Below are 14,601 nucleotides of genomic sequence, written 5' to 3' on the forward strand. Positions count from 1 at the left end.
AGCGAGACAGCCACGAAGCTATTGCACCATGAAACCAATGGGACCTTGCCACACATCTGGAAAGTATTGGAGAGAGAGAGAGAGAGAGAGAGAGAGAGAGAGAGAGAGAGAGAGAGAGAGAGAGAGAGAGAGAGAGAAAACGAGAGAGAGCGAGAGATTAGTGAAACTATATAAATAGGTTAATTTCCCTAAGGGGGCATTTTGAAGATGCACACAGGTGCTACCAATAGCATCTACAACAGTTCTGAATATGTGACCTCACACAACCTGCATCCTTCATAAAATAAGTCATAAATCATGACCATCCTTTTAGAGCACTTGATACACTACATGACCAAAATAATTCACCTGGTCATTCTACGTCATGGAAATAGCAGATGTTCCTCATGTTTTGTACACTCAAGTATGTGGACACCTGCTCGTTGAACATCTCATTCCAAAATCAGGGCATTAATATTGAGTTGGTCCCCCCTTTGCTGCTATAACAGCATCCACTCCTCTGGGAAGGCTTTCCACTAGATGCTGGAACATTGCTGCGGGGACTTCCATTCAGCCACAAGAGCATTAGTGAAGTCGGGCACTGATGTTAGGCGATTAGGCCTGGCTCACAGTCGGCGTTCCATTTCATCCCAAAGGTGTTCAATGGGGTTGAGGTCAGGGCTCTTTGCAGGCCAGTCAAGTTCTTCCACACTGATCTCAAAAATCTATTTCTGTATGGACCTCACTTTGTGCACGGGGGCATTGTCATGCTGAAACGGGTCTTCCTCGAAGTGTTGGCACAAAGTTGGAAGCACAGAATCGTCTAGAATGTCATTGTATGCTGTAACGTTAAGATTTCCATTCACTGGAACTAAACGGCCTAGCCCGAACCATGAAAAACAGCCCCAGACAATTATTCCTCCTCCACCAAACTTTATACCACTCCAGCCGACGCTTTGCGCTTGGTGATTTTAGGCTTGGGTACAGCTGCTCGGCCATGGAAACAGATTTCATGAAGATCCCGACAAACAGTTATTGTGTTGATGTTGCTTCCAGAGGCAATTTGGAACTTAGTAGTGAGTGTTGCAACCAAGGACAGGCGATTTTACGCGCTACGCTAAGCCTGTGTGGCCTACCACTTCGCGGTTGAGCCGTTGTTGCCGTTCTAGCAGGGCAGAAATTTGATGAACTGACTTGTTGGAAAGGTGGTATCCTATGACGGTGCCACATTGAAAGTCACTGAGCTCTATGGGCCATTTTACTGCCAATGGAGATTGCATGGCTGTGTGCTTGATTTTATACACCTGTCAGGTTATGGCTGAAATAGCCGAATCCACTAATTAGAAGGGGTGTCCACACACTTTTGTTTATATACTGTATATTATCATCTGAAGACGAGCCAGGATCATATCTAAGCTCCTCCAACCAAGCTCTGACTAGAACAATAATAACAAACAGCACACATCAGCAGAGGAAACTGTGCTATGCTCTCATAAATAATAATAAATACCTGCAACAGTAAATCAACCAGGGTCGTGTTCTGAAAAGTTATATTTCAGGAGAGGTCATTAAAATGACATTAGAAGGTATACCCCTGAGTATCTCTCCCTCTTTTCTGTCCCCTGTCCGTGGCCTAGATTTCTCTCTTTCCTTCTCTGTCTGTGTCTATCTATCTATCTATCTATCTATCTATCTATCTATCTATCTATCTCTCTATCTCTCTCTCTCTCTCTCTCTCTCTCTCTCTCTCTCTCTCTCTCTCTCTCTCTCTCTCTCTCTCTCTCTCTCTCTCTCTCTCTCTCTCTCTCTCTCTCTCTCTCTCTCTCTCTCTCTCTCTCTCTCTCTCTCTCTCTCTCTCTCTCTCTCTCTCTCTCTCTCTCTCTCTCTCTCTCTCTCTCTCTCTCTCTCTCTCTCTCTCACTCACTCACACACTCACACACACTCACTCACTCACTCACTCACTCACTCACTCACTCACTCACTCACTCACTCACTCACACACACACACACACACACACACACACACACACACACACACACACACACACACACACACACACACACACACACAGAGATGTCTGTAGATAGTTGGCTGTCATGCTGTAGCCAGGAATGTCTGGTATTTTATCCCCAGGAGAATTGTGTCCTTCTTTACCTAATAACCCCCCCCCCCCCCCCCCCCCCCCCCCCCCCCCCCCCCCCCGCCAGAGTCCACCCAACACTACGCTCCACTGCTCCAAATTAAGATCTGTCAAACACAAATGTAAAATACCATAGTGTGTCTGTGCGTGTGTGTGGGTGCTACGTGCGTGCTGTTAAACGAGGCGTGAGTGGCGGTGCCCAGGCAGGATGAGCAGATGTTCTTTCATTGGCCTGGCGCATCGCATGGGGGACCATGGTGTGATTTCACACATGAAATACCAGGGACCCATACTTTACCCCCATCTCTACTTCCTTTTTCTCATTCTATCCATCCCTTTCCTCCCTCCCACCACTCTAGTTTTCTGTCTGTGTCTTTCACTCTCTTTCTGTTTCTCTCTCTCTTTTTCTCTCCCTCTATTCCTGCCCTGGAGGTGTAGCACACAGAGCAGAACTGCTGTGTGTTAATGGAGTCACTCAGCCATTCCCCTAATGCAGTCCCCAGTCCCATAGTCCTCATCCCCAGTCCCATAGTCCTCATCCCCAGTCCCATGGTCCTCATCCCCAGTCCCATAGTCCTCATCCCCAGTCCCATAGTCCTCATCCCCCAGTCACATGGTCCTCATCCCCAGTCCCATAGTCCTCATCCCCCAGTCCCATGGTCCTCATCCCCAGTCCCATGGTCCTCATCCCCAGTCCCATAGTCCTCATCCCCCAGTCCCATGGTCCTCATCCCCAGTCCCATAGTCCTCATCCCCCAGTCCCATGGTCCTCATCCCCCAGTCCCATAGTTCTCATCCCCCAGTCCCATAGTCCTCCTCGTCCCCAGTCCCATGGTCCTCATCCCCAGTCACATAGTCCTCATCCTCAGTCCCATGGTCCTCATCCTCAGTCTCATAGTCTCCATCCTCAGTCTCATAGTCCTCATCCTCAGTCCCATAGTCCTCATCCTCATTCTCATAGTCCTCATCCTCATTCTCATAGTCCTCATCCTCATTCTCATAGTCCTCATCCTCAGTCCCATAGTCCTCATCCTCAGTCCCATAGTCTCCACCGTCAGTCCCATAGTCCTCATCCTCAGTCCTATAGTTCCCATCCTCAGTCCCATAGTCCTTATCCTCAGTCTCATAGTCCTCATCCTCAGTCCCATAGTCCTCATCCTCAGTTTCATAGTCTCCATTCTCAGTCTCATAGTCCTCATCCTCAGTCTCATAGTCCTCATCCTCAGCCCCATAGTCCTGATCCTCAGTCTCATAGACCTCATCCTCAGTCCCATAGTCTCCATCCTCAGTCCCATAGTCCTCATCCTCAGTCTCATAGTCCTCATCCTCAGTCTCATAGTCTCCATCCTCAGTCTCATAGTCCTCATCCTCAGTCCCATAGTCTCCATCCTCAGTCCCATAGTCCTCATCCTCAGTTTCATAGTCTCCATTCTCAGTCTCATAGTCCTCATCCTCAGTCTCATAGTCCTCATCCTCAGCCCCATAGTCCTCATCCTCAGTCTCATAGACCTCATCCTCAGTCCCATAGTCTCCATCCTCAGTCCCATAGTCCTCATCCTCAGTCTCATAGTCCTCATCCTCAGTCTTATAGTCTCCATCCTCAGTCCCATAGTCTCCATCCTCAGTCCCATAGTCCTCATCCTCAGTCTCAAAGTCCTCATATCTTAAGTAGTGCAGAAAGGAAGAAGTGTCTTCTTTGACTTTCAGAGACCTCAGACTCACTCACCATCACATTTGTGCTCCTTGTAACTGGATAGTGGATATGGTTTAACAGGTTGGAGGAGATATGGATGGTAGATGGAGAGAGAGAGAGAGGGGGGCAGAGAGAGAGGGGGGATAAGAGAGAGCGAGATGGATAGAGGATCACTTATTACCCAGAATATGTGATTCTCCATGGGATCAGGGATCTTTAGAAGCGATGCTGGTGTTGATAACGCTAAAATGACCATAGTCCACCCTTGTGTCATAACCCCCACCCCCGACACACATACACACACACCTTTGTGGTTGTCATGACACCACGGTCAACAGGGAATCCACTATAATCCCCATGTTTGAAGAACTGTTCTCTTCTCTCTGACACAGCAGCGGTTCTGTCTTTCACCACATAGTCTTGTGGAACAGAGGATAACTACCTGCAGACACTGTATGATTACCACCCTCTTCTATTAGACATGTAATCCAAGGAAGCAGGCAGACAGACAGACAGACATGGGTTGCATCCCAAATGGCACCCTATTCTCTGTATAGTGCACTACTTTTGACCATTGCCCTTAGGGACCTTAATCTGTCGTTCTGCCCCTGAACAAGGCAGTTAACCCACTGTTCCTAGGCCGTCATTGAAAATAAGAATTTGTTCTTAACTGACTTGCCGAGTTAAATAAAGGTAAAAAAATATATATACTGTATATAAAAAAGGGAATAGGGAGCCATTTGGGACGCACACAGAGTCACCATTGACAGTACTTAGTCTTTTCCCCCATCCTCTCATGAAAACAGCAAGCCCTGTCATCTGAAGTATCTTTTGACTAAAATGATAGCGAAGGACGAGCCATTCTCCTGGTAGGGCCTGCTATGATACCATTAGTGGTTGTGTTAACAGAATCATTTAGCAGAGAGAGTAACAGAGATGTCTGAAGGCAGCATTTCCCTCCCTGCCCTTACCTCTCTCATCTCATCCCTGCATCCCCCTCCTAAACGCATGATTGTCTATGGGGGACCAGAGTAGCTCATCCATGAGAAATTAGCTTTGAGAGATACTCCCTGAGCCACAATTACTGTACAGAGATACAGCGAACCACATCACAAACAACACACTCAGATACACAGACAGGGAGATGGAGATAGAGGCAAGGAGAGAGAGAGAGAGAGAGAGAGAGAGAGAGAGAGAGAGAGAGAGAGAGAGAGAGAGAGAGAGAGAGAGAGGAGAGAGAGGAGAGAGAGAGAGAGAGAGAGAGAGAGAGAGAGAGAGAGGTCTGCCTGCAATGATTTACAGACGACAAGGAGCTTTCAGTGAAAGAGGAAATGAGTGAGAAGAGAAGAAAGGGTGGAGAGAGAAAAGAGAGAAAAGGGAGATGCTTTGGCTCTGATGCTCGTTGGATGTGGCAGGGCTTGCAAACTATCAGGGAAACCCAGCCGCGAGCTGCCCAGTGACACGAGCCTACACTCTTAGAAAAAAGGTGATAAGTAGAACCATACAAGGTTCTTCAGTTGTCCCCATAGGGGAACCCTTTTTGGTGTTTGGTAGAATTCTATGCAGAGGGTTCTATCTAGAACCCTCTATGTAGGGTTCTTCAAAGAACCCCCTGTATATTGTTCTACCTGGAACCCTCTATGAAGGGTTCTGCCTAGAACACTCTGAAGGTTTCTACCAAGAACCATTTTATAATCTAACGGTTCTTCCTAGAACCCTCTATGAACGGTTCCACCAGCCTTATTAGCCTTTAAAATTGTATTATTTATGACAATATATTACATACATCATAATGCCTTTCTTTGATGGCCTAGTTATCTCCTAGTTTACAGGCCACATCAGGCCTGCAAGTCCCATTATGCTGGTTTGCAAAGTGATGGGCAATTCCTATTGGAATCCAGCCGGAGTTAGGATATCCAAAAGTGGAATTGTTAATCACCCGCAACTTCCATTCAGAATGACTGCCAGGGTAGGGGAAATTGAATACTGAGACTACCTCAATCATCTAAACTGGAACAACTATCTCAGTAACGGGTGCAATAAATCCAACAGATTGGATTAGTTTAGAAAACTGTGTTATTTATCTTTGTATAGCATTAAAGTTATTAACCAATCAATGTAAATGCAAAAACACAAATATTAAAGTAAAACAAACAATTCTGAAAATCTTCCTGCAATAAAACATGCTGGGAAATATTATATATGGTTCTGTGAAGAACCCTTCTTTCCTTCCTAAGAATCAACAAAGAACCCTTTCTTCCAAAAACAGTTCTTAGGATGTTAAAGGTTCTAGATAGAACAATTTGCCTTACAAAGAACCCTTGTCTTCCAAAAAGGGTTCTTCTGATCAAAAAGGTTATTGGTAGAACACTGTCCCTCCACAAATAACTATTTTGGAATCATTTTTCCTTAGAGTGTACCAGACAAGGTAAATGCCTTCTATGCTCACTTTGAGGCAAGCAACACTGAACCATGCATGAGAGCACCAGCTATCCCGGACGACTGTGTGATCACGCTCTCTGTAGCCAATGTAAGTAAGACCTTTAAACAGGTTAACATTCACAAGGCCGCTGGGCCAGATGGATTATCAGAATGCATACTCAGAGTATGCGCTGACCAACTGGCAAGTGTCTTCACTGACATTTTCAACCTCTCCCTGACTCAGTCTGTAGTACCTACATGTTTCAAGCAGACCACCATAGTCACTGTGCCCAAGAACGCCAAGCACTCACTTCCAAGTACGCACTTCTGTAGCCATGACATTCTTTGAAAGGCTGGTCATGGCTCACATCAACACCATCATCCCAGACGCCCTGGACCCACTCCAATTCGCATACCGCCCCAACAGAATCACAGATGACACAATCTCCATTGCACTCCACACTGACCTTTGCCACCTGGACAAAAGGAACACCTATGTGAGAATGCTGTTCATTGACTACAGCTCCACGTTCAACATCATAGTGCCCTCCAAGCTCATCACTAAGCTAAGGACCTTGGGACTGAACACCAGCCTCTGCAACTGGATCCTGAACTTCCTGAAGTGATGTGCATATGTGCTTAGTCCCCTCCTGTATTCCCTGTTCACCTATGACTGCGTGGCCACGCATGACTCCAACACTATCATTAAGTTTGCAGACGGTGGTAGGCCTGATCACTGATGACAATGAGACAGCATAAAGGGAGGAGGTCAGAGACCTGGCAGTGTGGTGCTAGGACAACAACCTCTTCATCAACGTCTGCAAGATAAAGGAGCTGATCGTGGACAACTGGAAACGGAGGACCGAGCACACCCCCATTCACATCGACAGGTCTGTAGTGGAGCGAATCAAGAGCTTCAAGTTCCTTGGTGTCCACATCACTAAGGATCTATCATGCTCCACACACACCAACACAACCGTGAAGAGGCCACGACAACACCTCTTCCCCCTCAGGAGGCTGAAAAGATTTGGCATGGGGCCTCAAATACTCAAATAATTCTACAGCTGCACCATTGAGAGCATATTGACTTTCGGCATCACCGCTTGGTATGGGGACTGCTTGGCATTCGACTGCAAGGCGCTACAGAGGGTAGTGTGTACTGCCCAGTACATCGCCCGGCCTGAGCTCCCTGCCATCCAGGACCTCTATACCAGGCGGTGTCAGAGGAAGGCCCTAAATATTTTCAAAGACTCCAGCCACCCAAGTCATAGCCAAGTTATCGTTACTTATTGTGTGTTTATTATTGCTTGTATTATTACATGTCATTAGTTTTATATTGTTTCTCTATTTTCTTTCTCTCTGCATTGTTGGTAAGGGCCAGTAAGTAAGTATTTCATTGTTAGTCTACACCATTTTTTTTCAAAGCATGTGACAAATAACATTTGATTTGATTTTTATTTGATTTGAAGAGAGAGCCACTAGGCACACACTGGTTGAATCAATGTTGTTTCCAAGGCATTTCAATGAAATTACATTGAACCAATGTGGAATGGACATTGAATTGACGTTTGTGCCCAGTGGGAAAAGAGGGAAGAGAGGGAGGGGCAAAACAAGCCTTTGTCAGTCTTGAAAACAATCAAGAAGAAATCAAATATCTTTCTGCTCATATCCTCCCATACTTTCAGCCTTCCGCTGAATTATTCATTGAGCTGCTGAAGTGAGCAATACTTTTCAGCTCCATCAGATGTACAAACAGAAGTCCTTATACAATATGCCATATATAATTCTATCTGCAGCCATCCACTCAACCATCCATCAAATATGCTGTATATAACCTCTCTCTCTGTCTCTCTCTCTTCTTCCCTCCCCTCTCTCTCTACCATAGGTTGGGTATGGAGGATAAGACTCTGGAGCGCTCTCTGGCCAGGGCGGGCTGTGAAGTGCACTGTTTTGACCCCAGCCTTAGGCAGGCCCACCTACAGGAGTCAGACATGTGGCTCCACCGTCTCTCCGTAGACTGGAGGGACCCCAACCCAGCCATCCACGCCCAACGACAGCACAGCAACACCAAGAAACTGGCCACCATTCTCAACGATTTTGGACACAGACAGGTCAGAATGCACAGAGAGAGGAGAAGGGGTTTATGGGTAATGGGAGATTACAAATGGGCCAATGTGGCCTGAGTCAGACATAACAAATAACTCATGTATGGGATTATACCCAGAGAGTACACAGTGCTCTCCGTATTTATTGGGACAGTGAAGCATTTTTTATTCTTTTGGCTCTATATGTCAAAAGTTTGGATTCAAACGATAGCTATAAGGTTAAAGTGTAGACTGTCTGCTTTAATTTGAGTGTATTTTCATACATTTTGAGTGAACCATTGAGAAATTACAGCACTTCTTGTACATAGTCTTTTTGTACATTATTCACGATTCATTCAGGATTATCCGTAATCATGGTAGCATCCACATTCATGTAGAAGTGTTCAGAAACATATTCTATTCTTATTTACAATAAAAGTGACTCCAAAATGGCACAATACATTATTTACCATTCATTTCTATTGGGCATAAATTAATCTGAAACACAAAATAACCAGAAAATAAATCCAACAAATTTGTAGAGTCATTGCGTGCTATCAGTATCGGACTAAATACTTAACCTTTGTCTACTTTAACAGACATATATGTGAATTTGCTCAATACTTTTGCTCCCCTAAAATGTGGGGACTATGTACAAAAAGTGCTGTAAATTCTAAACCGTTCATTCATTATAGATAAAAATAGCCTCAAGTTAAAGCTGCCAGTCTAATCTTTTGGAGTATAGAGTAATTATCCCAATAATGACAGATGGCACTCTATGTACATAATACAGTAACAACATACTCCACTACCAGCATCCAGCACACAATATACAGTACCTGTCTATTACAGTAAATTGTATACTTGACCACAATACGCACAACCCATGCAATAGTCACTACAAAAGTCACCATAAAAACAACCCAAAATTACTTATTTTCCTCACCTCAACCAGAAAAGGCTATAAGAAAATGGATCTGTTCTCTCCCTATGAGCTGAGAGGTTGAACTTTAGTATGTCTCCCTATGAGCTGAGAGGTTGAACTTTAGTATGTCTCCCTATGAGCTGAGAGGTTGAACTTTAGTATGTCTCCCTATGAGCTGAGAGGTTGAACTTTAGTATGTCTCCCTATGAGCTGAGAGGTTGAACTTTAGTATGTCTCCCTATGAGCTGAGAGGTTGAACTTTAGTATGTCTCCCTATGAGCTGAGAGGTTGAACTTTAGTATGTCTCCCTATGAACTGAGAGGTTGAACTTTAGTATGTCTCCCTATGAACTGAGAGGTTGAACTTTAGTATGTCTCCCTATGAACTGAGAGGTTGAACTTTAGTATGTCTCCCTATGAGCTGAGAGGTTGAACTTTAGTATGTCTCCCTATGAGCTGAGAGGTTGAACTTTAGTATGTCTCCCTATGAGCTGAGAGGTTGAACTTTAGTATGTCTCCCTATGAGCTGAGAGGTTGAACTTTAGTATGTCTCCCTATGAGCTGAGAGGTTGAACTTTAGTATGTCTCCCTATGAGCTGAGAGGTTGAACTTTAGTATGTCTCCCTATGAGCTGAGAGGTTTGAGTTTATTGAGTTTATTTTTATTTTTACAGGGACAGTGCACATTAATCAACGTTTCAGTAAAAGTGCCGGTTTTAGCCAGCCGGCTAATTTTCAACCGCAGTCCCTGGGCAGGTTATTAAAAACAATTACAATATAGACAATAGCAACATAGAACAAGACATAGCATACAGACATAGCAACATAGGACAAGCAAGACGTAGCATACAGACAGAGCAACATAGAACAAAAAGCAGCAAGACAAAATTCATAAAAGCAACAAAGTGTTTCCACACCTCACCATACAGACAACAGACATGGAAAGCGGCAACACACAGCTAGGGACCATGTTCACAAATCTGATTGACCTTTAGCCATGTCTTCAAGCATTTTGTGAAAGTGTGATATGTGGTGCAGTTATGTGTGTCTGATGGCAGTGTATTCCAGACATGGGAAGCTCTCACAGAAAAAGCGGATTTACTAAAGGTGCTTTTCCTTAGGGGAACTACACAGTCACCTCTCATGGCAGACCTTGTGGATCTGCTGCCATATGTTTGGGTTTTCTGTTTAACAAAAATACTGAGTGGAGGGGGAGCCAAGCCATTTAGGATCTTGAATACAAGACATGCATCGGTGTATTGCACAAGATTTTCCCAACTCAGGAGCTCATGCTTTCTGAGGATGTGACAGTGATGATGGCTATTGGGCTTCCTATCAAGCACTTTGAGAGCCTGTTTGTAGACAGACTGAATAGGTCTTACTGTTGTACAGCAAGCTTGGGCCCAACTAGTCAAGCAGTATGTTAAGTGGGGGAGTATTATAGATTTGATTATAGAGGTTGAACTTTAGTATGTCTCCCTATGAGCTGAGAGGTTGAACTTTAGTATGTCTCCCTATGAGCTGAGAGGTTGAACTTTAGTATGTCTCCCTATGAACTGAGAGGTTGAACTTTAGTATGTCTCCCTATGAACTGAGAGGTTGAACTTTAGTATGTCTCCCTATGAGCTGAGAGGTTGAACTTTAGTATGTCTCCCTATGAGCTGAGAGGTTGAACTTTAGTATGTCTCCCTATGAGCTGAGAGGTTGAACTTTAGTATGTCTCCCTATGAGCTGAGAGGTTGAACTTTAGTATGTCTCCCTATGAACTGAGAGGTTGAACTTTAGTATGTCTCCCTATGAGCTGAGAGGTTGAACTTTAGTATGTCTCCCTATGAGCTGAGAGGTTGAACTTTAGTATGTCTCCCTATGAGCTGAGAGGTTGAACTTTAGTATGTCTCCCTATGAGCTGAGAGGTTTGAGTTTATTGAGTTTATTTTTATTTTTACAGGGACAGTGCACATTAATCAACGTTTCAGTAAAAGTGCCGGTTTTAGCCAGCCGGCTAATTTTCAACCGCAGTCCCTGGGCAGGTTATTAAAAACAATTACAATATAGACAATAGCAACATAGAACAAGACATAGCATACAGACATAGCAACATAGGACAAGCAAGACGTAGCATACAGACAGAGCAACATAGAACAAAAAGCAGCAAGACAAAATTCATAAAAGCAACAAAGTGTTTCCACACCTCACCATACAGACAACAGACATGGAAAGCGGCAACACACAGCTAGGGACCATGTTCACAAATCTGATTGACCTTTAGCCATGTCTTCAAGCATTTTGTGAAAGTGTGATATGTGGTGCAGTTATGTGTGTCTGATGGCAGTGTATTCCAGACATGGGAAGCTCTCACAGAAAAAGCGGATTTACTAAAGGTGCTTTTCCTTAGGGGAACTACACAGTCACCTCTCATGGCAGACCTTGTGGATCTGCTGCCATATGTTTGGGTTTTCTGTTTAACAAAAATACTGAGTGGAGGGGGAGCCAAGCCATTTAGGATCTTGAATACAAGACATGCATCGGTGTATTGCACAAGATTTTCCCAACTCAGGAGCTCATGCTTTCTGAGGATGTGACAGTGATGATGGCTATTGGGCTTCCTATCAAGCACTTTGAGAGCCTGTTTGTAGACAGACTGAATAGGTCTTACTGTTGTACAGCAAGCTTGGGCCCAACTAGTCAAGCAGTATGTTAAGTGGGGGAGTATTATAGATTTGATTATAGAGGTTGAACTTTAGTATGTCTCCCTATGAGCTGAGAGGTTGAACTTTAGTATGTCTCCCTATGAGCTGAGAGGTTGAACTTTAGTATGTCTCCCTATGAACTGAGAGGTTGAACTTTAGTATGTCTCCCTATGAACTGAGAGGTTGAACTTTAGTATGTCTCCCTATGAGCTGAGAGGTTGAACTTTAGTATGTCTCCCTATGAGCTGAGAGGTTGAACTTTAGTATGTCTCCCTATGAGCTGAGAGGTTGAACTTTAGTATGTCTCCCTATGAACTGAGAGGTTGAACTTTAGTATGTCTCCCTATGAGCTGAGAGGTTGAACTTTAGTATGTCTCCCTATGAGCTGAGAGGTTGAACTTTAGTATGTCTCCCTATGAGCTGAGAGGTTGAACTTTAGTATGTCTCCCTATGAGCTGAGAGGTTGAACTTTAGTATGGCTTGTTGACTCCTGCAGCTCTACTGCTCATCATTCATTCCTGCAATGTCTCATCTTGCGCTGGAGGGCAGAAAACTCACTTATAGTTATGGCTTTCCTCCTTTAAACATTATCATTCAGAATATTAAGTCCCCCAGGGCTCTGTGTTCTGCCTCATCAGATATGGATCTGCATACAAGATCAACGACATCCACACACACACACACACACACACACACACACACACACACACACACACACACACACACACACACACACACACACACACACACACACACACACACACACACACACACACACACACACACACACACACACACACACACACACAACAAGCCAGCGGTGCGTGTGTAGAACGGCGACCTTCCCTAAATACAGCAATAGTATGCATAGTATTCGGGTGAGAATAGAAGTATTCAGGCGAGGGCCTCCCGAGTGGCACGGTGGTCAAAAGCTGTGTCACTAGAGATCCTGGTTTGAGTCCAGGCTCTGTCGCAGCCGGCCGCGACCTGGAGACCCATGGGGTGGCGCACAATTGGCCCAGCGTCGACCCGGTTAGGGGAGGGTTTGGCTGGCAGGGATGTTCTTGTCCGCTCTAGAGACTCCTGTGGCGAGCAGGGCCCAATGAACGCTGACACGGTCGCCAGGTGTACGGTGTTTCCTCCAACACATTGGTGCGGCTGGCTTCCGGGTTAAGTGGGCATTGTGTCAAGAAGCAGTGCGGCTCGGCTGGGTTGGCTGGGTTGTGTTTCGGAGGACACACTGCTTCCTTCTCCTCTCCCGAGTCCGTATGGGAGTTTCAGCGATGGGACAAGACCAACTACCAATTGGATACCACAAAATTGGGGAGAAAAAGAGGTAAAAAAATGTTTTATTATTTAATAAAAAATATAAAATATATTCAGGCAAGATCCCAGCTATACATCCTGTGGAAGGAGTTAGTCGTTGATGAGGACTTGAAGACGGTGATAATTCAAGTTTGTGGAAGTTGTATAGTGGAAATGAGTTTACAGTTGATGTGAAATCAGTGCTGTAAAAAGGAGGTTTGGGTTGATACTCCCACACAGATAATCAATCTACCTCAAATCTGACTTAATTTATTTGTGCTGCTCTCGTTTTGTCAATTCTAACCTCTCACTGCATGTTCCAGAAGGCAGGTTACCTCAGTCTAATTCATCACTCTGTTTTTCTCTCCTTTATTGCATGAGCAACAGTTTAATCAGTGCAAATTTAATTCAGGCTCTTGAGCAAAATGCCAACAAGCCACGCACCGGCGCCTAGCATTAGCAAGTCCATGCTTAGAGGCGTCAGCCATTAATTCCTCTTTTGGAACCAGAAACAAAGCTCACTATACCATACAAATTAGTGTGAGAGAAATAATTAAGACGTGTGGGTGCGTGTTCGTGTGTGTCTGTGTCTGTGTGTGTGACAGATAAAGAACAGACCCCATCCCTGTACCTGCTTTAAATGCAAAGCAACACACACATCTCCATACTGGGATTTTTTTAATGTGAGTACACAGCATGCTAAAGAAACAACCGTTTGTCTTTCTTCTCTCTGGCTTTGTGACAGAAGAATAGCACGGAGAACTGATGAGTCGCTTCTAAAGGTCAAAATATGCATTAGTTTGTGTTCCTTATCGGTGATTACACAGCTCATAAATGAGTCATACCCGCTCTGGTCACCATCAGAGGCTGTCTCCATGGGGATGAACACACCAATTCAACAGTCCTTCAGATCTCATGGAAATTGATTTGCTTTCTCCTAATGCACAATAGAACAACAATCAGAGACGCTCTTTCTGACAAGCAGGTCACTTCTTAATGTCTCACATCCACACTGTCACAAGAGGGACACGCAGCTGCCAACATGGCTTCCACTCCTCCACAATGCAAGTCTTTCCTCACCATGGTTAAGGTTAGTGTTATCATGCAGTTGTGGTGGACAGTTTGGAAACAGAACAGGCCCTGGACCAGTTGTTAGGGGAGGCTGTGAGAGTCTAAACAGAACCTCTCTCTCTCTCCTGATCCCATTGAAGTGTAATTAAATGTCTGCTCATTACGATGGTCTCTGGAGAGGCCTGTTTCAGATATGTCTCCCCCTGCCTCACATCCACTAATTAAAGAACACAAAATACTTCATCTCTGCTTGATACAATCATAGAATCACACAGGCAGAAAATACATCCCTGT

General features: G+C 44.7%; 1 protein-coding gene across 1 annotated transcript in view; it reads left to right on the forward strand.

Annotated features, from left to right (window-relative positions):
• Positions 1-14,601, forward strand: part of LOC120019081 (methyltransferase-like protein 24) — a 77,658-nt gene that overhangs the window by 51,288 nt on the left and 11,769 nt on the right. Inside the window, exon 4 of the mRNA XM_038962323.1 lies at positions 8,120-8,345. Within this exon, the coding sequence (XP_038818251.1) occupies positions 8,120-8,345 (226 nt within the window). The remainder of the gene's footprint in view (positions 1-8,119; positions 8,346-14,601) is intronic.

This window comes from Salvelinus namaycush, chromosome 24 (genome assembly GCF_016432855.1).
Source record: "Salvelinus namaycush isolate Seneca chromosome 24, SaNama_1.0, whole genome shotgun sequence".
NCBI classification, from domain to species: Eukaryota; Metazoa; Chordata; class Actinopteri; order Salmoniformes; family Salmonidae; genus Salvelinus; species Salvelinus namaycush.